At 43.4% G+C, this 26,094-nt stretch overlaps 1 protein-coding gene and 1 long non-coding RNA gene across 5 annotated transcripts in view; one reads left to right on the forward strand and one right to left on the reverse strand.

Annotated features, from left to right (window-relative positions):
• Nucleotides 1-1,849: 1,849 nt before the first annotated feature.
• The window catches only part of LOC144257050 (uncharacterized), a 61,879-nt gene continuing 37,634 nt past the window's right edge, over nt 1,850-26,094 (forward strand). For 2 of the 4 annotated variants that reach the window (XR_013344361.1, XR_013344362.1), the window contains exons 1-2: nt 1,850-2,133; nt 4,958-5,108. This is a non-coding gene — a long non-coding RNA (uncharacterized LOC144257050). Of the gene's footprint in view, nt 2,134-4,957; nt 5,109-7,459; nt 8,124-19,593; nt 19,673-26,094 lie in introns of those variants that run through there. The other 2 variants (XR_013344363.1, XR_013344360.1) reach the window with 2 other exon arrangements.
• On the reverse strand, nt 8,193-11,965 carry LOC144257049 (speedy protein E4-like; the record flags this gene model as incomplete). Its single annotated transcript, XM_077803021.1, has 5 exons — nt 8,193-8,508; nt 9,240-9,408; nt 10,074-10,159; nt 10,970-11,028; nt 11,641-11,965. Coding segments are annotated over 5 exons (723 nt in total), but the record flags the coding sequence as incomplete, so codon positions are not given.

Below are 26,094 nucleotides of genomic sequence, written 5' to 3' on the forward strand. Positions count from 1 at the left end.
AGTCCACTTATATGAGGTTCAGAGTAGGGAACTCTGTGGAGACAGAATGCAGATGAGTGGATGCCTAGGGCTGGGTGAACTGGGAGAAATGAGTGACTATTAATAGTTACAGACAGGATTTTTTTTTTTTTTAGAGAGAGAGGATTTTTTAAAATATTTATTTTTCAGTTTTCGGCGGACACAACATCTTTGTTTGTATGTGGTGCTGAGGATCGAACCCGGGCCGCACGCATGCCAGGCGAGCTAGCTACCGCTTGAGCCACATCCCCAGCCCCAGACAGAATTTCTTTTGGAAGTGATGAAAATGTTCTGAAGTTGATTGTGGTGATAGTTGCACAACTCTGACATGTACTAAAACCCACCAAATTATACACTTCAAATGGGTGAGTCTCGTGGTATGTAAATTATATCTTAATAAGGCTATTAAAATAAAAAGGAATAGGTGTCCATTTAAAAAGTCTACTCATTACCTTTCATGCTGACACACACAATGCCCAACACAGTACCTATAACAACTGTCAGGAGGATCATGAGGACAATCAAATAACAGAGAAGGATTCTAACAGCACATCTAGTCTCCCTTTGGGAATAACATATAAAGTCAGAATGCCAATCCACCTGTCCAGAAACAGGGAGGGTAGGAAGTAAATCCAAGGAGCTGCTTTGTAAAACATGATAAAAGAAGTAAAGGGAGTTGGGCTGGGGTTGTGGCTCAGCAGTAGAGCGCTCATCTAGCATGTGTGAGGACCTGGGTTCCATCCTCAGCACTACATAAAAATAAATAAATAAAATCAAGGTATTGTGTCCAACTACACCTAAAAAATAAATATAAAAAAAAGAAGTAAAGGAAGTTAATATTTTTCAAAACAAGGTAAGGCTTACTGTGGAATAGAATTTTCTTCAATAAAAGATACACTAAGTCAACCAAAGAGTATGGTGGTCTCTCTCTTTTTCACTTTCCATGCTTATAGCATTGCTCTTACTCTATGACTGCTATATTCCGTTTAAATGCACTTAAATCTATAAGCAAGCAGATTAATGTCAACTGCTGGAAAACTGACATCATATGCAACAAGTAAACCAACAAACTATGTTTGCTAAATTACTAGCAAGATAATTTGTACATCTGTGGATTAACAGGATCAACACACATTGATTCTGACCCAAGAGGGTTGGAACAGAACAGAGATGCAAAGATGTTCATGGTGAGCACTGCAAAAAAATCAAAAGGACAAGACTTGTGGTCTTATTTTTTCTGACAAGTGGATGCTGACCCATAATGGAGGGCGGGGGCGGTAGGGAAGAATGGAGGAACTTTGGATTGGGCAGAGGGGAGTGAAGGGAGAGGAGAGGATGTGAGAGTGGGGAAGGATGGTGGAATGAGACCCACCTTATTACCTTATGTTCAGTTATAATTACATGACAGCGTGACTCTGCACCATGTACAGCCAGAGGTATAAAGTTGCGCTAAAAAAATATTTTTTTTTAAAGGCATTGGCAGAGATCCATGAAGCTGAAAGCTGAGCTCCAGCCACCTCTGCCAGGCAGGTCTCCAGGTTCTGCTTGAACCTGGTCTGTGTCTAGAACTCAAATCACTTCATGTCCCCACTGAAGTCCCATTTCCACCGTGAAGGGGGCACCTTCATTAAACTGTAATGCAAAGTATAAAAAACAAAACAAAACAAAACAAAACACCTATAAAGAGGGAAAAAATAAAGTAAAAGATGTAATCGCAGCCAACAAGTCACTGGGTCGGCGAGCCTCGCAGGTGCACAGGGCGGTGGGCGGCGGGTGGCTCAGTGCGCGTGCGCGCGCCTCGGTCCTGAGCGAGCATGCGCAGTGCCCCGCCTTGTGCGCCTGTGCGAAGTCCCGGCGGTTTTGCTTGCGGACTCCAGGGAGGTGTGAGGCGCCGGCGTCGTCTGAGGGTTGCTGCTCTTTGGCCGTCGCTTGCCCGCTATGACTTGGTCTTCCCTGCGTTCTTAAAGCTGTTCCTGCGAGCGCTGTCCTGGACGGCGACGAGGAGCAGGGAGGCGAGCCGTCACCTGAGGCTCTGAGGAGAGTCGCCAGCCTGCCGGGTACTGTCACGGCGATGGCCTTTTAGTCCCTTGCCTGGTCCTCACCGTGGCGGAGCAGGTAGGTAAGGTTGCTGTCCCCGCTTTACAGACGTCAGACCGAGGCCGGGAGAGGGGAGGCCGCGTCGGGGTCACACCCGCGGCCCAGAGGTCAGCGCTGCAGGGCAGGAGCGCGGGCTGCCGCGCGGAGGACTGGTGGAGCGGGGCGTCATTACAGACCAAAAATCGCGGCCTCGAACTTTCTGGAGCTGTTATGAGGAGACGCCTCAGAAAGCACTGAAAGTCCGAATTTCAAATCAGAAGAGAGCTTTATTTACTTGGCCAGGGACTGTCACCCATCGTGGAGACTTAAGCTCTGTGGGAGGACAGCAGCTTCCTGGTTCATCCAAAGAGAATATAAGCACAAAATCCACCACTCAGTGACTTGCTTAACACCATGTAAGCTAGCCAGTCATAGAAATTAAAACATTAGGAAGTGGGACCTGTGGGCTCCAGGCGGGACTGGAATTTTCCAGTCAGCAAGCCAGCTGATAAACAGAAGCAAAAAAAGCATTAGCTTTGCAGTTAGTTGACCACAGTCCTGGGTTCAAGCAGGTGCTGGACAGTCGCTTCCTGAATTTGAGCGGGGGGGTTGCGGGGGCTGAGAATCTACTTCGAAGTCATATAGACCCACAAGTGTACTCAGACCCAGGATGTAGCTCACCATGACTACCGCTGCATCCTGATTAGGGTACAATTTGTGGGGTACAAAGTACAGAAAAACAATTTTTATAAGAAAACAGCTTTTGTAACAGTTTTTTATAGAAGGCAGCAAAATGGAGTCTTAGGCCTGTCTCTGACAGTTCTTGCTTCATAATTGTCTTATCTCACTTATCAAACTCTTATATCTATAAGCTATATTTTTAAACTAATATGTAATCTAATTTACACTTCTATTGATTGTATTTATCAGTTCATACCACAACAGAGCCAGGTGCACTTGCATGGTTCCCACTTTTCGGGAGAGCAGAGCTCCTGCCCTGCAAGACAGAAGTAGGAAATAATGCCCTTCCTTGCCCTTCTTGAGCTGGGGGTGGCAGAATTTCTCAAGAAGCAGAATGGCTCTGCATATGTGTGTTGTTCCCGAGTGTGGAACCAGTGGGGAGCGCCATTGGTGCATGAAGTCCACTTGCAAAGGGTGTGGGCAAAGAATAATATCATGGTTCTGAAAAAGTAGATTCTGAAGGGGAAAGGGATTTCAAAACAAGAAATGTGATCTGCTTTCCAGGAACTTTGTAGTTTTTAGGGCCAGGTTTTTCAGAGATCATTTCCCTATTATTTTGTGTAGACATGGCGACCTGATAGCACAAAACTGATGAAAAACACAAGCACTCAACTACTGTGCTAAATTCCAGTCCCCCAGTTCCGCTTCTTATCCGGGCTTGAATCTTTAATAGGGCAGTCTTGCCTTTTGCTAAAATACCTATAGAGATGGGTCAGACTTCTTATTCCTTTGTGTTGTTCACTGCTGTCTTTCATTGTTCTGCAGTGAGTTACAAAATCATAGTTACAAAACCACAGGACTTCTCCTTTTGAGTTTTATCAGTGCTCACTGTGAACATGTTTGCATCTGTGTTCAGTGCCTTCCCTCTTGGTTCAGATTCAATGTGTGTTGATCTTGTTAATCCACAGATGTATAAATTTTCTGTTTAATAATTTAGCAAACTTGTAGTTTATTGGTTTACCAGTTGCATATTTCTGAGTCATATCAAGCAGTTTTCCAGCAGCTGACATTATATTTGCGTCCTTGTGGCTAGAAATGGATTTAAATAGACTATAATAGACATAAAATAAGAACAATGATATAAACTTAGAAACTGAAAAAGAAAGAAAGCCATACTCTTTCATTGACTTAGTGTATGTTTTTTTTTCCCCAAGGAAACAGTTTATTAAAGATAGTGTTCATCTGGTTTGTAGTGCATGTCTGTGATGCCAACCAACTACTTGGCTGAGGTTGGAGGATATCTAGTGCAGAGAACCATTTTCCCAGGCAGATATCAGCAATGGCTAAGCCTCCAGCAGTTCCCCACATTCCCGGTTCCCTTTGGGGGCCCAGTGGTAACAGGGATCTAAGGCACATGAGAATCCAGAGAATATCTAAAGTCTGTAAAAACCCTGAATTCCCTTTGTAGCTGAAGGATTTGGATTGGAAATTTCCCAAATTGGAACATTAATGTCAAAACCATTGGCCACTAGAAATTAGGCATATGGAAAATAGGCTAGAGTTCGGTGTCACAGCTGGGTACCTAGTAATAATGTCTCTAGGGAAAACCAGATTCCCTTTTCACCCCAGCCTGTCCTCTTTGGATAGTGGGGCAGAGGCAGGATTTTCTCTGTACCCCAGTACGGACCCTCTCATTCAATATGCTAGTTTTATTTTGATCTGAAGAATTAGCTTAGGCCACGCTGGGCATGGTGGCTCAATCCTGTAATCTCCAGCGACTCAGGAGAGACCAAGGGAGGACTGCAACAATTCTAGGCCAGCCTGGACAACTTAGACCATCTCTAAAGGGCTGGGGATGTAGCTCAGTGGTTAACACCCCTGGGTTCAATCCCAGGAACCAAAAAATGAATTAGCTTACTTTGGGAGTCTTATTTTGTAGGGAGGGCAGAAGTGCAGAAGCCGCAAACCTCCAAAAGTGGGGCTGTTGCAGGTCAAAGGCACACAGGCTCCCAGGATGCCTCCTCAAATAGCAGACTTAGTATGTCTTTATATTAATGAAAATTACAGTCCATAGTCAGGGTTACCTTGTTTTGGAAAATATTACCTCCTTTTACTTCTTTGTATCATGTGTTACAAAGCAGCTCTTTCAATTCCATTTCTGACCCTCCCTATTTCTGGACAGGTAGATTGGCATTTTGACTTAACATGTCATGCAGCAAAGGAGATTTGATGTGCTTGTGGAATCCTGCTCAACAGTTACTTGATCTTCCTCAGGGTCCTCCTGGCAGTTGTTATTGCTATTGTGTCAACCATCATGTGTGTCACCGTGAAAGGTAAAGAATAGCCTTTTCTATTTGACACCTATTTCATTTTATTTTAATAGTTATTGAGATGTAATTTGCATACGCTGTGATGCACCCATTTAAAGTATACAACTCAGGGTTTTTAGTACATGTCAGAGTTGTGTAACTATCACCACAATCAACTTCCAAACATTTTATCACTTCCAAAAGAAATCCTGTCAGTACCAATTAGCATCCCCCCAGCCCCCGCCAGTTGACCAAGCCCTAGGCACCCACTCATCTGCATTCTGTCTCCATAGATTTGCCTATTCTGGACATCAGAGAAGTGGAATTATCCACTATGTTATCTTTTAGTCTGGCTTCTTAGCATAATGTTTTCATGGTTCACCCATGTTATTCATGCTTAGACCTTTATTCCTTCTTATGGCTGATTAAATTTACATTGAAGGGACCCCATTTTACTCATCAGTTGGTGAATATTTGAGTATTTCTCTTTTTAAATATTACCAATAATGCTGCTATGAATATTTGCACACAAGTTTTTGTACAAACATGTCTTTTCATTTCTCTCAGGTATATATCTGGGAGTGGAGTTGCTGGGTCATGTGGTAACTCTACATTTAACCTTTTTTAAAAAATATTTTTTAATTGTCAATGGACCTTTATTTATTTTTATACAGTGCTGAGAATCTAATCCAGTGTCTGACACATGCTAGGCAAGTGCTCTACCACTGAACCACAACCCCAGCCGCTCTACATTTAACCTTTTGAGGAACTGTCAGACTTCTGAGCAGCTGCACCTTTTACTCTCCCATGAACAGTGTAGAGGGCTCTAATTTCTCATCCTAACCAACACATTATTTGACTTCCTGATTATAGACGTCCTAGTGATCAGGAAATGGTATCTAGTAGTTTTGATTTGCATTTTTTGATAACTAATTGACTAAAAGGTGTTGACCTTTCATGTGCTCATTGGCCATCAGTTTTGGAGAACTGTCTAATTCTCTAAAAGGATAAACAAGTTTATTTATCTCTTTATTGATGAGTTAAAGTTATACGGATTCTGTGCCACCCCCTTTATTTTGTTTTGGTGCTGGGGATTGAATCCAGGGTGTTGCACATGGTAACCAAAATCTATCAGTGAACTATACCACTAGGCCTTCTGTCTAATCTTTTTGTTAATTCTTCCAACATATTACAGATTTATGCAATCATTTCTTAGAAAATATCTCTGGAAATATTGGAATCTTCCCCTCTTTGATTGCAGTGGTTCACAGTGAGCTAAGCATTCTGTGGCTAATAAAAAAGGGCATAGGAAATTTTAAAAATTGAGTCTCTTCTCTTAGCTGGTCCCAATTTGTGTCCTTTTTTACATGACAAATCAGTAATTATAGGATTTGTGCTCTCCTAACCTCAGTGAGATGTTATAGAAAATTATACAATAGGATCATGGGAATCCCCGAATTTGCAGCCATTGGTGAGAAGTGCGAGTGGCCTGGGAAATCCGGAGCTTATGGCTGATGTCTAAAAAGAAGATGGTGTAGGGGCGGCCTGTGGCCTCAGCTGGTAGCACGTGACCTCCATGTGGTTGATCAGTATCAGATTTGCTTTACACAGTGCTGTCTTTAATGACTTCTTCCTTCTTGGTACTTTTACTGCTGAAGTTACTCCACTCATTCAACCACCATCCCTCTTTTAACACATTCAACCAGTCTTAAGCTCATTCCATGTTGGTCCCTTCCAGTCCCTTCACATCATCTCCACTTGCCTCTCTAACCCCACATCACATCTCATCGATGGTTCTGTTGCCACCTCTCTTTAGCTTTGTTTTTCTTCTGGCTGATACTTTGCTTTACCTGCTTCTTTCCAGCTGTTCCCATATTCTCTGATGCTCTCATCTCTCAAGGTGCTTATCTACAGTCATTCATTGCCCAAACTCTTAGCTCTTTCCTCTCTCTGCCTTCTATTTACCAGTTCGAGCTCTTTCTATCATCTCACTCTTCTCCCAACCTGCTATAGTACCTTCATTTCCCTTCACAAGTTTCTATTTCAAGAAGACTCTTTGGATTTTCTTCTGTCATGTAAAACTAGAAACACAGGTTGTGGAGAAGACTCCCATTTTGACTCAAGTAGCAAAGACTACTATTCCCCCTGTGTCTCTTACCTTGGACATTACCAGGAAGCCATCTCCTGTTAATATGCTCTCCTCGATTTTGGACTTAAGATTATTGTACAGCTACCTTTAAATTTTCTTTCGCTCTTCCTGTGTTGTCTCTCTCAGTGACTTCCTGTGTTTCCTCTTCCAGTCTCTAGTTTAAGTTCTGCACCCTTCTCTGTTATTTCGCTACCTAAAAAATAACTGAGGTGTTTTTCTCCCACAGGTAAGAAATTTGGTCAATTAACAACAACCCTGTATTGTTTGACAACAAAAAAATAATCCAGAATGACAAGAACATATGCATCATTACAATAAGAAGATTTTCAGCTTTATTCAGTTTCCTTACAAATGCACTGTGCTGTACTCTTCACAAGCACATAACACATGTGCTCTCTAACAATATACACTACAGAAAAACATTTAAAGAAAAGTTAAATAACAGCAGCTTGATATTCACCATAATGATGATAGAACATCAAATTAAAATGTTATATTTATTAGATTATGGGTTAATACCACTGAGGTATAAAAGTAATAAGATAAAATAGATAAGAATAAAAACCTCAGAGAAATATGTATATGAACACAAACATGTTATAACACTCATTAAAAAACTAATAAGGAAAAACAATTTTCCAAACAATATCTATCTCAGAACTATTTAAAATAAACAGTGTTCAAAATAAATAACATTTATCACATGTACTAAAACTGTGACAATCGTATAAATAAATCATCACCATGCTTGGTATCCTTAAGGGATATGTGACCCAAGATGAATTAAAAGGAGAGGTAAAAAGAGAATTTACAGGGGGAGAGAGAGAGATTCATGGCTAAAGGATATTAACTTTAGACCAAGATCAACCATTCATCAAAGCTGACATGTGGGCCCAATTGCTGTGGGTTAAGGATTTCTAGCACATCCTGAGTGATAAACTGTTCTCTCTCAGGTCTAGCTGACCAACCTCAGAGCACCCAGCATCTCAGAGCACACAGTTATCTGTGTGGTTGGAGATTGAGATCATGAAGCTGACTTGGAGATTCAGGCTGTTTCACCATCTGCAGAGGGTGGCTGTGGGTGGAGGTGGACAGGACAGGATCTAGAAGTAAGGTCCTTGAGCATCCTAAATAGAAAATCACTGACTCTGTCTGTCATCAAGCCAGGGATGCAGAATTTTGTCCCTCCCCTCAGGCCTCCATAGTTCCAGGACTTCCAGGCAATGAGGTGCGATCTCGGCCCCACACCCAGAGCTCCGGATCATAAGCTTGAATCTGGAAAGGAAAAGAGCCCCCACCAAAGCTGATGACTTTACAGGATATTGAGGGTTTTGAAGTTATGGTTAATTTATTTTTCCACTCCTTAATATTACTTCACCTTGATTTGGACTTTCTAGTCACCGTGATTCAACAGTCTGCAAATATCTAAAACTACAATGTTGAGAGGCTTTATTCTATTAACTAAGTTCTGTCAGCTACAAAGGAGGTGACATAGTAAGGTGTAATTATTAGATTTATTTAGCCTGGTGACAAATGAAGTAGCTATATATGGATATCACAACATTATCAGCTTATCAGAATCATGTTATATAAAATGTGGGACATATTTTCAGATTTCTTTTCAATAAAAATCAAGTATATTTTCCTATATCAGATAACTCAATTATGCTTGCTATGTGGAACATTTTGTAAAGATGCTTTGACAGATAGAATCCTTTTGATGTCCCTTCCCATCAAATTTGAAAAGTTGATTTTATCAAGAGACAAGCTTTATCATTGTCCCTGATTTGAGTAGAATAGTGGTTGAACATTAGGAATATTTCTGCTTGGATCCATCAAGAATACTTAGTTACATGGATACATGCAAAACTGAGGACTGCGCAGGAAGTCCTTCCCTCCCTCCTGAGCTTTCTCCTCCCCAGAGCCCACCTGCAGCCACCCACCTTCCTGTGTCTCTCCAGTCAGCCCATCCCTCTCCCTCCACAAGCACACACAGCACCACCCACCTCCTCACACTCCTCCTTGGAAACCCGAGTGTTCCAGCCCATGGAACAGATGAACTGATAGCGCAGTTTGTGGAACAGGGGACGCTGGGCATAGCTCTTCCCATAGAGGAAACGAAAGATGTCTTGTTTAGGAGCCTGGTTGTCCTCCTCCATGTCATTGGCCAGGTAGCTGGGGAAAGAAACCAGGTTGCTCTTTAGAGGCACAACCAAGGGGGAGTCAGCTTCCCAAAATGGACTCCCAGAGGTCTCTGCCAGACACACACCTTCTGAAGAACTCCAGCTCTTTTCTAGAAAGCATTGAGCAACACAGTTGTGGGAGAGGCCTGAGGGGTGGTTGGACACATCTTGGAAGAATTTTCAGGGGGTGTGTAGAAGGAGCCACAAATGTGAGAAGACTCCTGTATGAAGAACCAGAGGGGACCACCCTATATTGGACCTGTGCCAGGCTGGGAACTGGGCATCTGTCTTGGAAATCCAGAGGCAGAAGACAGAACAGTGTTGGTATAGATACAGGAAGGAAGAGCAGTCAGATGTGTCTGCACCTCCAGTCTCTCTGCCAGGGACAGGAGGTGCCCATGCTTTCCTGCACTCCTCTCAGGTGGGCTTTATGTTTCCTTGACTCTTTAACAACCTGCCTTTAGGGAGCATGTGTGTTTGCTTTGACTAGGGAAGTGTGGAAAAGAAAAACAAACTATACTACAGTGCTGTGATCTCGTATACACGGAGCAAACAGGACAAAGAGGCTAAAAGTAAAAGAAAGGTTAGTGCCCCTCTGCTCCCCTCCTACCCTCCCAGGTAGTGAGTCCTGATTGATGAAGGAGACCAAATACTCACAGGGCCACAAAGAAGTGGATTCTCTGGTACTGCCAGGAGAAGAGGCCAGCCCGGCTAAAATAAGCTATGACCATAGACAGGAGGTACTGATGGAGAGAGAAGAAAAACAGAGAGAGGTCACATCCTGGAAGAGGAGGAAAGAGGGGACAGAGGAATGGGAGTCTGGGGTGAAGAGTGCCCCTGCGAGAAGGTCCCCAAGTAAGGAGACCTGCTGTTTTGGGGAAGGACCTGTGACAGTCGGAGCAGTCGGGGGAAGAGGAGGCTTAGTGTGTACTGTAGGATCAGCTCTGAGGGGACCTTTTAGGAAAGGCATGTAGGTGAGCTGGGTGAGGAGGGTCTTGGGTAAGCTGGAGAATGGGGCATCCCAAGAAGTGTAAAGAGTAGAGGAGCCCCAGCCATAGGATATGGCTCACTCTGTAGAGTGCTTGCTAGCCTCGAATGCACAAGGCCCTGGGTTCAATCCCTAGCATCACAGAAAAAAAGGCTGTTGAGCAATGGGGTTGTGGCACAGTGGTCGAGAGCTTGCTAGCTACCTGTGAGGCATTGGATTCGATCCTCAGCACCACATAAAGATAAAAAATAAAGGTATTCTGTCCATCTACACCTAAACAAAACATATTTAAAAAAGTAAAAGAGGAGAGGTGCCCAAAATCTCAGATAACAATAGCAGAGAGGGGAGGATAGGAATGCAACACCCCAAGCAGAAGCATGGTCCACCTGTCCTCACTGCATGGAACTGCTAGGCCCTGAAGGGAGATGTTGACAAGTCACAAAGGATCAGAACTTGGCACATCTTGTTGGTTCTACATGGAGACAGAACGTCCATGGGCTAGAAAGCCCTCCCCTCTCCAGGCTGTGCTGGAGCAGGATCACTGCCCAGTGGAGGACAACCTCACCTTGTCAGACACTCTCAGCTTCTTGTCCCAGGCCAGGAATCTTTTGACAACAGGATCCTCTGTGAACAGCACACTGGTGTTAGTTGGGAACCAGAAGGGGCTTCATGGGTGATAGAGAACAGAGAGAAGAATAGGACCTGCATTGGAGAAGGTGTGGGATTGGAGTGCAGTAGAGCCCAAAAGAGCCCAATATCCCACGTGGATAGGAAAAGGTCAGGAACATTCCTGGGAAAGCTGCTTTGCCCTGAAACCCCCCAGGGAAACAACTGAGTGAGGGTTGGGGTAAGAGATAGATGTCTGTATGACTAAGAACTTGGATTAAACCGCAAGGGCCCATCATCCCCCAAGAATGCACCACCTCAGAATTAGAGTTACTATGTTATTTTCTCATTTGATGGTCACCCCTCAGGGAGGAGGAAATCTGTTAGAGCCACAGTGTCTGCAATCAGTGAGGATAATTGGAATCAAGCTCTGTGATCCCAAGCAGGGTCATTTTTCAGGTGTAATGTAATCATCCATCATCTAAGAGTTTCACAGGGTACATGGGTCCTGAGTCCTCCAGGAATGGGGATCTCAGGGATAGCAGGGCTCTTTGGAAAAGTGCAGAGGCTGTAAGTTCCTTCTTTGTGTAAAGAGCAGGATTGAAGGGCGCTATCTGGGTATCTCCCTACCTAGAAGCCTCTTGAAAACCTCATGGTGTTCTGGTTGCACCGAGTCCATGCGCCGTTTTTTGAGTTTCATTTTGAGGCCACACAGTGACTCCACATCCCAGGGGTGATTTAGCCCACTTTCCACATCCTCCAGCTCATCCTCAGATTCAGTGGAGGACTCTCTCTTTCTCTTTATGCCAGTGGTCTCAGGCAGGAGTCCAGATTCTACCCAGAGTGCAGAATCAAAAATCCCCGGGGGATCATCCTCCGAGTCTCCCTCAGATTCTGAGGTCCACTCTCTTTTCCGACATGGGAGGCAGGGTTTTACCCACAGACCTGAGTAAAGGAAGCAGAGTCAAGCTCCTGAATTTGGAACTCATCCTTTCATCCTCTGATCCCAGTTCACCTCCCACACCCCAGACCTTCAACTGTTGCCTTCTGAGCTATTGTTCCATCTCTCCCCTTGGCTGGTAGCCGTCTTCCCCTGATTCTCCGTATCATTGTCCCATCTCCCTGTTCCTCAAAACTCTTCCTCCTTATGGACACTTTCTCTCATGGGTGGAGTGACCCTTTTTACATCCCCTCTACCCGCTTCCCGAACTTAGATCTCATCTTCTAGCCCAATTCCTTTCTCTGCAGATTTTCCATCCATGTGGACTTCCTTGTCCCGTGGCCTATTCTGAACTTCAAAAGTGGGCTTCCCACCTTTCCTGACTGCTCTACCCCTTCGTCCTTACCAGTCATCATGTCAAATCAGTTCTCACTCTAGCTCCCTCACCTGATGGACCTGCCACTTCATCATCTACCACCACTTCTAGGTGGGATTCTGAGGTGCTCGGCTGGGAAGGCGATTGCCCAGACTGGGAGATTTCTTGATCTGCCATAAGTTCTCCAATACTCTTTCTTCCTTCTACAAAACCTAGGTTCTTATTAAGGTAAATCTTTCTTCCAGAATTTGGTTGAATAGAAGTCTGTTTGCTCTTCTCCAAACAGGAGAAATCAGGTGAGGAACAGTTCTGAGGACAAACTGTTGCCCACTGCGCTGCCAGTGGTCCACAGAGTCTGTCCCTTCCAATCAGGAAGGTTGGAAGCCTCTGATGTCATCACTCATTCCAACCTGGCAACCAGTTTGAAGGAAAACACCTGTAACTGTCAGACTGGTGTGTGCACCTGTCCTAGAGTTCTAGAGGAGATGGTCTCTGCTGTGACTGATCCAAACTCTGTCCACTTTGCCAAACTAACCTACGGGTCTCTGACTCCCTCTTTCACTTCTGTCTAGACCCAGGTTCTTCTCTCCATTCTCAACACAACACATGTTAGATACCCAACCTCTGGGCATTTCCATTTCAGAGTTCAGTGCAGTGGGAGATTAAGGAGTATGGCAAGGAAGAAGGGGGAGGGCAGAAATGACATGACCTCCCAAGAAGGAGCTCAGTATGTACAAAAGAACCCACGTACACTGAATTATCACTTGAAAACCCTAAAAGGAAACACTCAGTTTAGCAAATCTAATCTGCTAAGTGCCACTGGCCTTCACTGTTTTCAGAAATCTGTTAAGGGGACACACACTCTGCACTTCGGCATGTTTGACACAAGGATTCCTTTTGAGGTCATAAAATCATAGGAAATTGTACACATGCTCATGGTTTTCCTAGAGTGTCTACACTATCTGGGAGTCTATGGATCACCTCAGGTTAGCCTCTCAATTCCAATCAATCTCTCTCCAGTTACATAGCATATTTGAGAGCACAGACATTGCTCTTGACCTGCATATTTCATTGTCACCAATGCACCCTATGGAAAGTCTCACATGTAGAAAAAAGAAACAAATGGGAGATTTTCCCATTGAAGACAGAGAATAATATTTGCTGAGAACATGGGAAGTGCATGGGATGTGACCCAGCACCCAGTGCAACTGGGGAGGTGCTTCCAAACGTCCTAACTTAGCCTTTTGCTTTACAGCTGGGCATTCAATCCATGTTTTATCTTTCTGTCCACAAAATGTGTTTAAATTGTAGAAAACTTGCCATGTTAACCATTGTGCTGTGTAGAGGGAGAATTGTCTCAATACATGCATGTCTCACTTAAAAATGGAGATATATTCCTAAAAATGTGTTATAGGCTGATTCATCATTGTATAAACATCCTAGAGTGCTCTTACACCAACTGAGATGGCTGCAATCTCACTGTGCTGTCATACTGTGGGACAAATTCATGTATGTGGTTCCATCGTTGGCTATAACGTCATCACGTAGGGCATGAGTTTAAATTTCTGTTGTGCAACCACCTGCATCGCTCATCTGGAGAGCTTTTCCATCACCATAAACAGACACTCTTTACCAATGAAGCATTATTTCCTTCTTCTCCTTCTACAGTTCCTACTGACCACCATTCTACTTTCTGTCTCTATAAAATTGAGAACCATTGATATCTCATTTGTGTTGAAGACTGTGAACTCATACAGTATGTGTCCCACTGTGTCTGGGTCATTTCACTTTGTGCACTGTCCTCAAGATCCTACATTGCTGGAGAAGGGGTCAGAATTCCCCTTTCTTAAGGCTGAATAGCAGAAGAGAAGATAACATCTTTTGTCTATCTGTTTATCTCTCAGTGGGCATTGGGTTGATTCCACATTTAAGCTGCAAGACTTTCTTTTCCCACTGTTGGACCTTATCAACAAGACCATGTTTGTTATTCATGCTGTGCTTGAAGTTTATTTTTATTTTATTTTATTTTTTTTTTTGCATTTTAATGTCTTACATGATTCTGATGACCCCATTCCAAGCAGGAATAAATGCAGGTTGATTCGTGTTATCAGCTGAGAGTGAGTGTCCACCTAGGTTTGCAGCCCTGGATGTTCAGAGTTGAATGAGGACCCAGCAGCCTTCCAAGTGACCATGAGTTCCTTGGCAGCTCTCTCTCAGGTCCTGGCTGTCAGGAAGGTGGTCATGTTGCTGTGGAAAACCAATTGCATAGATGCTCCGCTTATTTGAAATCTATTCATGATGTCTTTAAGCATCAGAGCTGCTTGGGTTCTCTCATAGCAAATCAGAAGTTCACACTCTTCCTTGTAGTGGACAGCCTTCAAGTATACCCACATGCCACATGATAATGTTTTGGTCAGTGATGGTCCACATATATGATGTTGATCTCACACAATAGTATCACCTGTTGATGTAGGAGCCAACTTAGCCTCTGTAAGTATACTCTGTGACTTCCCCCAAAGACAGATTTCTCTATGGGCACATTTTTCAGTTCTTATCCTGAGCATTAAATGATGCATGACTGTATGAGAAGATTATGTTCAAATTAAAAGTCCCAATAAATTTGGCCCAAATTCAACTCATAGTTTGTCATTTCCTATCTCTGCCGGCCACCTGGTCTAGACATGCTGCATGCAGTTAGGCAGATTTCATCCTCTTTTTTTTTTTTTTACATTTTTTTATTCTAATTAGTTACACATGACAGTAGAATACATTTTGGCACATTTTACATAAATGGAGTGTAAGTTCTCATTCTTCTGGTTGTACATGAGATAGAGTTACACTGGTTGTGTAATCATATCTGCATAGAGTGTAATAATGTCCCATTCATTCTACTGTCAAACCTACCCTCATGACCCTTCCCCTTCCTTTACTCCTCTCTGTCTAGTCCAAAATACCTCTATTCTCCACACCCCCCTTATTGGGAATTAGTATCTGCATATCAGAGAAAACATTTGACCTTTGGTTCTTTGGGACTGGCTTATTTCACTTAGCAAAATATTCTTCAGCTCCATCCATTTACCAGCAAATGCCCTAATTTCATTCTTTTTAAGGCTGAGTGATATTCCATGTATATATTCCACAGTTTCTTTATCCATTCATCTGTTGAAGAGCAACTATGTTGGTTCCATAGTTTAGCTATTGTGAGTTGAGCTGCTATAAACATTAGTGTGTCTGCGTCACTGTAGTATGCTGATTTTCCTTTGGCTATAAACCTAGGAGTGGGATGACTGGGTCAAATGGTGGTTCCATTCCAAGTTTTCTGAAGTATCTCCTTACTGCTTTCCAGAGTGGTTCCACCAATTTTCAGTCCCACCAGCAATGTATGAGTGTACCTGTTTCCCTATATCCTTGCCAACCTTTATTGTTGCTTGTATTCTTGATAGCAGGCACAGTCCATCTTAATATATGTGATTACCTTGTTTTAAAATGGAGTAATACGTGCAAATGGAGTAATACGTTTTGTTTGAAATGTACCTTCACCTCTACAACTTTTCTCCTTCTATGGATACAGTCTGATGCAGCAATAATGATAGTTATAGTGCAGAGATAACAGAGTGAATCTTTGTGCTTTGCAAATACCACTTTTAGCATAAGGTGACATGTAGGATCACTACAGTACAGTTTGTTGGCCAGTCCTCACAGATTCTAATTAAATGGGTGTCGTATTTCTCAGTACTGAAACACTCAGGGTCACTCCTGAGTGAACTGGTCTGCAGGAAATAACTACACAAACAACAGAGATACCTTTTTCTTTGGTCCTGTGACAGCTTTTCTGACCTTAGGGGTCTGTGGAGGGGTGAGCCATTAAAATGAGACAGGGGGTCAGGTTTCAGGGCGTTGAGTCTAGCTTGTGGTGTCTGCTGTCAGCAGATTGACTGATATCTAGGAAGGCCACACCCAGAGGCAGAGCAAGAGAAGGGGACACACAAAGGGCATTTTCGTGGACCATTCTATTCCAAACAGGGCAAAGGTGTAGTATAACAAAGGAATAGCTGAGTGTAGCTCTTGAAGATATTCCTTCTACTTCTTGGGCTGGGGCAATGCCCAAGTCACCAAGTGATTGCTCAGAGCCTCTTGGTTCAGGATGGAAGGCATGGGTCATTCAGAGTGGCTCCCCACAAATGGGAATGACAGTGTTTTCACTAGAATACTTTAAAATTTCAAAATATCTGGAGAAGGTAGCAGGGATCCTAAAGAATTAGAAATCGGGCAGTGCAAAACAATGCCCTTGTAGCCATTCTTGAGCCAGAGGTGGCAGAATTTCTCAAGAAGTGGAAAGGCTCCATATCTATGTGTTGTTCTAGAGTGTGGAACCAGTGGGGAGCAGCATTGGTGCATGAAGTCCACTCACAAAGGGTGTGGGCAAGGAACAGTTCTGAAAAAGTAGATTCTGAAGGGGAAAGAATTTGAAAACGAGGACTATTATGAGCTGCCTTCCAAGAACTTCCTAGTGTTCAGAGTCAGGTTTTTCAGAGATTGCTTCCTAGGGTTTTGTTTTGTTGTTGTTGTTGTTGTTGTTGTTTTTTGCAGACTTGATACCACAAAACTGATGAAAATTGCACTAGTACTCTGCCACTGAGCTAAATTCCCCTTCCCCTAGTTCCACTTCTTTTTTTAATATTTATTTATTATTTATTTAATTTTATTTTTTTATGTGGTGCTGAGGATTGAACCCAGGGCCTTTCACATGCTAGGTGAGCACTCTACCACTGAGCCACAACCCACGCCCTAGTTCCACTTCTTAAAGGTTCTGGACCTGAATCTTTTTTAAATTTTATTTATTTATTTATTGAAGTTGTTGATAGACCTTTATTTTATTTATTTATCTGGAGTGCTGAGAATCGAACCCAGTGCCTCACCCATGCCAGGCAAGTGTGCTACTGCTGAGCCCCAGCCCCAGCCCCAGCCCCAGCCCCTGGACCTGAATCTTTAATAGGACAGTCTTGCCAAGTGATGTACTATGTTCTGCTAAAATGGGGATGTAGGGATGGACCAGAGTCATTATTGTCAGGTTGGTGGCAGTGAAGCAGCCTGCCCGTGGGAAAAACCATTAATCAAGAAACGCCTGTCAGCAGAATCCCCTGGCCAATCCTGGGATTCAACCAGCTTCCTGCGACCAACTCCAGAGGGACAAGGGACTCTAAAAACACCTTTTCCTGTCCCAAGCCCTTCCCTTCCTGCCTAAGCTCCATAAAATCCCAGTCTGGTGGAGCTCCCATGTGGTTTCTCCTCAGACCCTTCTCCTGTCCACTCTGTGTGTCTGATGAATTGCTGCCCAGGAGTGAATCTCAAATAAAGCCTCGTTCGGCAGCCTTTTTAAATCTGCCTCCTTTGGTCGATGCCCACCGTGTCTTCTCTTACAATTATGACTTTGTGTTTTTTGTTGCTGACTTTCATTGTTCTGCAGTGAGTTACAAAGTCATAGGCCACAGGACTTCTCCTTTTGAGTTTTATCAGTGCTCACCATGAACATGTTTGCATCTCTGTTCAAGTGCCTTCCCTCTATTCAGATTTAATGTGTATTATCTTGTTAATCCACAGATGTACAATTTTTCTTGTTAGTAATTTAGCAAACATGGAGTTTTTGGTTTACTGGTTGCCTATTTCTGAGTCTTAGTGGTTTGTATTATACTTGCTTGTTTATGGCTTTAAATGCATTTAAATGGAATATAGCAAGCGTAGACTAAGAACAATGATAGAAGCATAGCAAGTGAAAAAAAAAAAGAAAGCCATAATATTTAGTTGACATAGTAGATATTTTATTGATGAAAATTATATTCCACTGTCAGCCTTACTTGTTTTGGAAAATATTGCCTCCCTTTATTTCTTTGTATCATGTTTACCAAAGCCATGCCTTGGATTCTATTTCTGACCCTCCCTATTTCTGGACAGGTGAATTGGCATTCTGACTTCATATGTCATGCAGCAAGGGAGATTTGATGTACCTTTGGAATTCTGCTCAGCAGTTATTTGATCTTCCTCAGGGTCCTCCTGGAAGTTGTTATAAGTGCTATGTGGGCCATTGTGTGTGTCAGTGTGAAAGGTTAAAGAGTAGCTTTTTCTATTGGACACCTGTTCCTTTTTATTTAATAGCTTATTGAGATGTAATTTGCATACCCTGTGATGCACCTATTTAAAGTGTACAACTCAGTGGTTTTTAGTACACATCAGAGTTGGGCAACTATCACCACAATCAACTTCAGAATATTTCATCACCTCCAAAAGAAATCCTGTCAGTACCCATTAGCAGTCATTCACCATTTTCCCCTGGTTCACCCAGCCCTAGGCATTCTCTCATCTCCATTCTGTCTCCATAGATTTGCCTATTCTGGACATAATAGAAGTGGAATTATCCACTATGTGACCTTTTGTCTGGCTTCTTAGTGTAAAATCTTCAGGGTTCATCCATATTATTTTACATGCTCAGACCTTCATTCTTTCTTATGGCTAAATAATGTTACATTGAAGGAATTGACTCATTTTACTCATCAGTTGGTGAATATTTGATTATTTCCCTTTTTGAACTGTTACTAATAATGCTGCTATGAATATTCGCACACAAGTTTTTGTACAGACATATGTTTTCATTTCTCCCAGGTATGTACCTGGGTCTGCCACACGACCAGCGCTGGCTTCATTAAAGAAGGTTCAATTCATGAGTAAATGCTAGGGAGTTTTAAATTAAAGAGTCAAGACTCTAATTACCTTTAAAACCAGCTCTAGGAAGGCTTCTCCTAGCTCAGGCCTCCAGCCACCTAATGAGGTAGCTAGGTTTGCTGAAGAGAGGGAGGGAGGGAGGGAGGGAGGAAAAAGAAAAAAACACGCCAGGGAGTGGAGTTTATTGGGTAACAAAAAATTCCAGGGAAAATCCCATCCAATGAAGTGTTAAGGGGGGCAGCATCCCAAGGTCCTGGGCGACCATTGGGTCTTCAGGGCAGTGGACAGACACGCCTCTGCAAGGACAAGCCCTCGGACCTGGAAAGGGGTGGGGAAAGCTCTGACACAGCTGTGTCTAAGTGCCTCTCACCCATACAGGGAGGTAACTCAAATCACGTGTGAGGATAGCTTCCCACACCTGGGAGTAGAGTTGCTGGGTCATTTGCTAACTCTACCTTTAACCTTTTAAGGAACTGCCAAATTTCTAAGGAACTGCACCTTTTACTTTCCCAAAAGATCATAAATATCAAACTAAAGATTTTCCTGACAGCAAAGGAAACAACCAAGAATGTGAAGAGAGAGCCTACAGAATGGGAGAAAAGCTTTGCCACCTTCACCTCCAATACAGCATTAATCTTCCTATATATGAAAAACTGAAAAACGTAACACCAATAAAATAACCCAATCAATAAATAAGCAGAGGATCTTCTGCAACCATAGAAGTGTCTGTGTTCAGTCAACAGATGAAAAAAGTGAACATCTCTAGTAATTAGAGAAAAACAAATTAAAACTACATCAAGATTTCATTGTACTCCAGTCAGAATGGCAATTATTAAGAGTTCAAGTAACAATAAATGTTGGTGAGGATGTGGAGAAAAAGGTACACGCATATGTTGTTGGTGGGACTGCAAATTGGTGCAACCACTCTGGAAAGCATAGTGGAGATTCCTCAGAACACTTGCAATGGAACCATCATTTGATAACCACCAGTTATCCCATGTACCCGAAGTACTTAAAATAACATACTGTAGTGATGCAACCACACAGTGTTTATAGCAGCTCAATTGACAATAGCTAAGCTATAGAACCAGTCTAGATGCCCACCAACAGATGAATGGAGAAAGAAAATGTGGTATATATACAAAATGAAATATTACTCAGCCTTCAAGAAGAATGAAATTATGTCATTTGCCAGTAAATGGATGAACTGGATACTATCATGCTAAGTGAAATAAGCCAATCCCAAAAAACCAAAGGCTGAATGTTCTCTCTGATATGTAGATGCCAACACATAAGGTGGTGGGGAGAGAAGTTCATTGGATTAGACAAAGGGGAATGAAAGGAAGGGAGGGAGTGGTGGGGGTGAGAGAATAGGGAAAACAATGTATCAAACATAACTTTACTGTGTTCATATAAGAATACATGATCACTTTAACTCCTCACCTTCTACACCACAAGAATGGGAAGTTAGAGTCCATGTATATATAATATGTCAAAATGCATTCTACTGTCATGTATATCTAAAACAAGAACAACAAATACTGTGGAAAAGATAAGAAGCAAACAAAAAATCCAGGTAGGAAAAAGTATTTGTAACATCTTAAATAAGGAAGCAGTGTCCTTAGCATATAATGTCTTCTTCAGTGACTACCAAGAGAACCCACAGGCAGTAGAAAGACAGGCAGACAACACGAGCAGTAGAGAAAACAAATGACTTTCAAATGTATAAAATGTTTAGCTTCAATTACAAAATAAAATCTGTTAGTACATTGCACTGGTGAGGCTGGGTAGAAATAGGCAGCTCTTTTTTTTTTTTTCCCCCAGTGCCAGGGGTGGAACCTTGGCCCTTGCATGCCAGGCAAGTTCTCTGCCATGAGCCAGGTCCCCAGCCCTCAGGCAGCTCATTTTGTTGGTGAGAAAGTAAATTAATTGAATCCCTTGGGATCGTAGACACCCATTTTTTCCTATATATTTGACGTGTGCAAAGGAGCTCTTGTAGGGATCTTCATCATGGTGCTGTTCCTAGAAATAAAACATCAGAAAACACTATGTGTGTCCAAAGGTCACTGATTAGGTGAACCTGCTTCATCCATTTCATGGTCTGCTGTGCACCTTTACGTGAGAAAGTGATTCCTGGATATGAATTTGTGGAAGGCCCCTCCCCTGTGCCTCTGATAGTGCCCAGCCTAGGGCAGACGAGCCCAGAACCACTGCTGACCTCTGCCCTTAGGCTGCTGGCACTGAAACAGGTTGCACAGTGGTGGGGGGAAAAAGAAAGAGAAAATAAGTTGTGAACTGTAAAGGGTGATTTCCTGTGGGCTAAGGTACAGGACATCATATGTCATTTTCTGGTCTTCTAAACAGAATAAAATATGTATTGTTACGTACTTTGCATAGAAGGAGTCACAGCTACTTGTTATTTCTAGAAAAAGTAACTGAGGACTAGGGTTTAGGGAAAGGAGGAGGTTCTAAAACTTAATTTATTATTATCATTATCATCATCATTGTTATGTGGTACTTTGGATGGAACCCAGACGTTTTGCATGCTAGGCAAGTGTCCTACCACTCAGTCCTAAAATTGAGTTTTTAATCAACTTGACCCATTTGCAGTTTTTAACTGTTACTTGTGTTACCTTCACTGAATCAGTGAGGTTTTTTCCCTATAAATTTTACTTTCAAGTCTGCTTTTTTAAAATAATTAACACATTGGTAATTCTTGGTACGTGTATAATTTCCATTGTACCTTTGTTTTATTAGTCACCTCTCAATAATTAATTCATCATTTGAGCATAAAGACAATGTCTTTAGCTTTGGGTTGATATTTCTCTACAAAAGAAATATCACAAGTTGTAGAGGGAGCATTTGGAACAAATATAATTCTATCATCTGTGTTCAAAAGGTTGATCCTCTTTTTCTATAAATATATATGAGCAAGTATTTGTTGGGAATACTCTTGATATTATCGTAGTCATTTCTTTTTCTATTTTTTTGTGTGTTTCTGTGTGTGCATGTGTGCGTGGCTCTCAGGATTGAACCCAGAGACGTTCTACCACGGAGTCATATCCCCAAGCCTTTTTATTTTTATTTTGAGATAGGGTCTAAGATGCTGAGGCTGACCGTGAACCTGGAATCCTCCTGCCTCAGCCTCACAAGTGCTGGGTTTATACGCATGTGCCACTCTGCCTGGCTCTTTTTTGATTTGAGATGAAGTGCTGTAGTTGGCCCTGTGTGAGAGGTTTAACTAGAAACAGTTCATTCTCATTGGTATCATGTGTTCATAGAGAAGGCCCTTGACAGATGAGGGCTGCTATTTACCATGTTTGGCTTAATGAGGAGACATCTCTTTCTTCTCCTCTACCTTTGAGCCTCAGGAGCTCTTGCTTATTTCTAGCCATGAAAATGGCTGCAGGAACCAGAAACATCCACAATTTTGTGATCTTTGTTGCTCTGCTGTCAGTGGCTGTACCTGATGTAGGACTATGGGTCACTCGAGGAAGACTGGTGAGAACATTGCAACACAGCTGTGCTCCTTGGTAGGGGGTCATCACCTGGCACCTACTACAGGGCCCAGGTCCACTTCTGCTTCTTTATCTCAAATGGAAAGTGAATGTGCAAATGCAGATGCCTTCCAAGGCTTGCATAGCTTTGTGCCTTCTTCAGTGCCTCATGTCTTCCTGGAACCTTGATCTGAAGCACTCCACTTTTACTTTTTGTCTGTGGGCGTACTGCATTAATGCAGCATTTGTAGGCATTGTCACTAGGTGTTTCAAGCCCAGGGACTTTGGATAGTGTTAGGATGGACAGTGTTAGGACATATTCTTATTGAGGGTCCCAGCTCTCCAGGAGGCAGTGTGGGGGTATTGTTTTCTGTTTTGCTTGGAGGGCCAGCTATGTGGGACTGTTTTTACAGATCTGCACCATTTATCTGCGAAAGAGAACTGTTACAATTAATTACTTTATAAAACCTGCCTTTGAGCCAAAAATGAGGACATAGATTGCCTACTATTTTAAAGTGAGACTCTTAACAGGATAATTCTTGGAATTTAAAGGCTATTTTTTTACTATCTCATTCTTTAGATCTTAGATATTTTTCTCTATTTTTTTAAATTTTATATTGTATAGCATTTTTATTTTACTTACAATAGTAAGTAAAAAAAAAAAAAAGTTTTCCAAAAGGAGAGAGTTGATATTATCCATCATATATAAGTACCCAGTCTTCTACTGTCTCACTTGCCCTGGGAAGGTCAATCTCCAGGTCTCATGGGGGTGCCTGTAGGACAGCATGAGACCCACACATACAGTGTGCCACCCAGCTTTTTCTTCAAGAAGTACAGGATGCCATCGGGGGAGATAGGGCTGCAAGTCAGGAGGTAGCTGGGACCTATCCCCCGCCCCAGCTCAGGGCAGGCAAGCCCTGTCCTCTCCTGTCTGTGACCAGCCCTTTCCAAGCCATATGTGAGCTAGCAACATCTGCTGTGAAGATGAAAGCTCAAAGCAGCCACATGCTATGGTCTGAGGGCTGTGGCTGAGCCTGTGAGTCAAGTAGTATGCACCTCTGGGCTAGTAACTTCTCAGGTTGCTGTTTCTTCTAGGGTCATGGGAGCTGATCTGGTTTGCAGAACTGAGATCTGTCAACAGCCAAGCAGGGACACTGACAAGGCTGTTGGGCTAATAAAATGGGTTTCAGGACGTGCCACAATAGCCTCAGGAAGGGATAGGCAGCTGAAGTGGCCCACAATGTTCCAGGGTCCTGTGAACATAGCACCTCATATGGCAAAAGAGATTCTGCATGTACAATTGCAGATGTTGAGATGGGGAGATTATTCTGCATTATCCAGAGGTCAGAGTGAAAGACATGAGCTGATTGCTGTCTTGGAGAATAGAGGAAGGGTCCACAAGCCAGTGAATGCAGGTTCCCCCAGAAGCTTTAGACGGCAGGAGGGAAATTCTTCACAGAGCCTGTAGAAGGAATGCAGCCTACTCACACCTCAACCTCAGCCTAGGGAGAATCCTGACCCCCAGAACTGTAGGACCAGGTGTATGGTCACCCATACAGCCACGATAAAGACTCACTCCCCAGGAGTGTGGGCATGGACAGAACTGAGGAAGCCAGGACACCACCAATGCAGAGCCCAAGGGAGGGAGAGTGGCCAGGAAAGCCCGGAGGGGTCTCACTGTGACTGATGAATGGGATGGTGCTCAGAGTGACCAAACAGGAAGGAGCATACCACCAGGGGATTGGACCCTGCTCCCTGACCTAGGGAGGTAAGCCACCCCTCCCCTCAGCAGATAATAGTGAGATCCCAGACACTATCCAAGACCTCCAGAGGGGAGCATTGGCTGCAGGGCCACTGAGAAATTCAGGGGCAGGGCTGCTCCTTTTCTGTGACCAGGGATGGCTGTGTCAGACACACTCCCCCAAACTCAGACGATACACTAATGAGGAAGAACCTCCTGTCTGAACTATATCCCAGTAAACTTCAGATCCATCAGAAACCTACTGAGGAACCAGGAGGATTGGAGCTCAATGCAACAGAGCTGCACTGCTCCTGAGATGAGGAGCCAGTATGATCCTGGCTGCCAATCTGAGGTGCCGTATTCTGAGAGGGATGAAGACTGCATCCCTGAGTGTCCTAGAGCTGCCCAGAGAAGGGTCACATCTTTGTCCCAGAGGAAAAAGAAAATCCCCTCAAGAATACTGTCATCCCAGGGTGTAGATATTTGTAAAGAATAATCTAAGTTGGGTGGCACACTCCTATAATCCTACCCGCTTGAGAAGTTGAGAAAGGAGGATCACAAGTTTGAGCCCAAAATTTAAAATAAAAAGGATGAGCATGTAGCTCAGTGGTAGAGCACATCTGGGTTCAGTCCCAGTACGAAATGAAAAAGAAACAAAAACAAAGGATGGGAATTGCTGTAATATGAAATTCAGGAAGGCATGGACTTCGGACACCAGAACCCTGTAAATTGACCAGGCAAGGCCCACTGGCATGGGTGGTAGGAGTAAGCATGTATCTCAGCTACAAAAAGTCAGGCTGGCTGAAACAGGAGTGTAGGCTCATGCTGTGGAGAAGGGTTTGACAAGGCAGGGAAGGGCCTTGAAGGATGGGAGATAACCAGATGGCATACTAGAAGGACAGATGGACACAGACCAAGCATAGAGGCTGTGGGAGTGTTTACAAGTTCCTCAGACCAACAGCCTTGGCCTTACCCTGCAGTTGTTAGAAATGCAGGTCCCAGGACCACCCCAGACTCATCTCAGCAAGATGCTGTGTGTCCACATATTAGGGAGGAGTGCTCCTAAAGCTATAAGCAGGACAAGTGAAGAGAGGCTGACTCCACAGGATTAGTAGCAGATCCTCAGGTATGGGCTGATGTAGAGCATGACCATGATGCCAGCAGTACTGATTCTGAGCAGTTAGGAAGGAGCTGTCATGGACCCCAGACGTGCCAACTAGCCTGCTTGGGGCAAAGCCAGTCTAAGCCCAACTTCCTCTAGTCACTGCCAGGATGCCAGCCTCAGGGGAAGGGCATGGCACACTAGTGTCTCAGATAGAAGCTTGTCATTCTTCTCCAAAGCCCAGCACATTTATGCCCAGCTGGACCACCTGCCCTTAGAATGCTGGAAGCACACTGGCCAGCCCACCGCTGATCCTCCTCATTCCCCGGCTGGGTCATTCTTGTGTTGTCTAATCTCTGACAATAAAGAGCCCTAGAGGACAGCAGCCATGCTGCAGGTTCCCAAGTCCTGCTCCCCACGTCCAATCCAGTCTCTTTCAATATAGTATCAGGCCAGGTAACCCTGAATTCAATTTCTGCTTCTACCAGTGTCCAGCTCTGATACATGCGAAGGTCAAGTGACTTCTCCCAGCCTTAATTTCCTTATCTGTGAAGTGGGCTGATCCTAAACTCAGCACCCCACACAGGAAGTGATCTTTGTAAAGCTCACTGCCCAGGGGCGTCACTCTGTAGTGTTCCTTTCTAGGATCTGTTCGTAGATGTCTGACCAGACAACAAGTCCTCTTGAGAAGCCTGTGTGGCCATATTCTTC

The sequence above is a fragment of the Urocitellus parryii genome, chromosome 9 (genome assembly GCF_045843805.1).
Source record: "Urocitellus parryii isolate mUroPar1 chromosome 9, mUroPar1.hap1, whole genome shotgun sequence".
In the NCBI taxonomy this organism is placed as follows: Eukaryota; Metazoa; Chordata; class Mammalia; order Rodentia; family Sciuridae; genus Urocitellus; species Urocitellus parryii.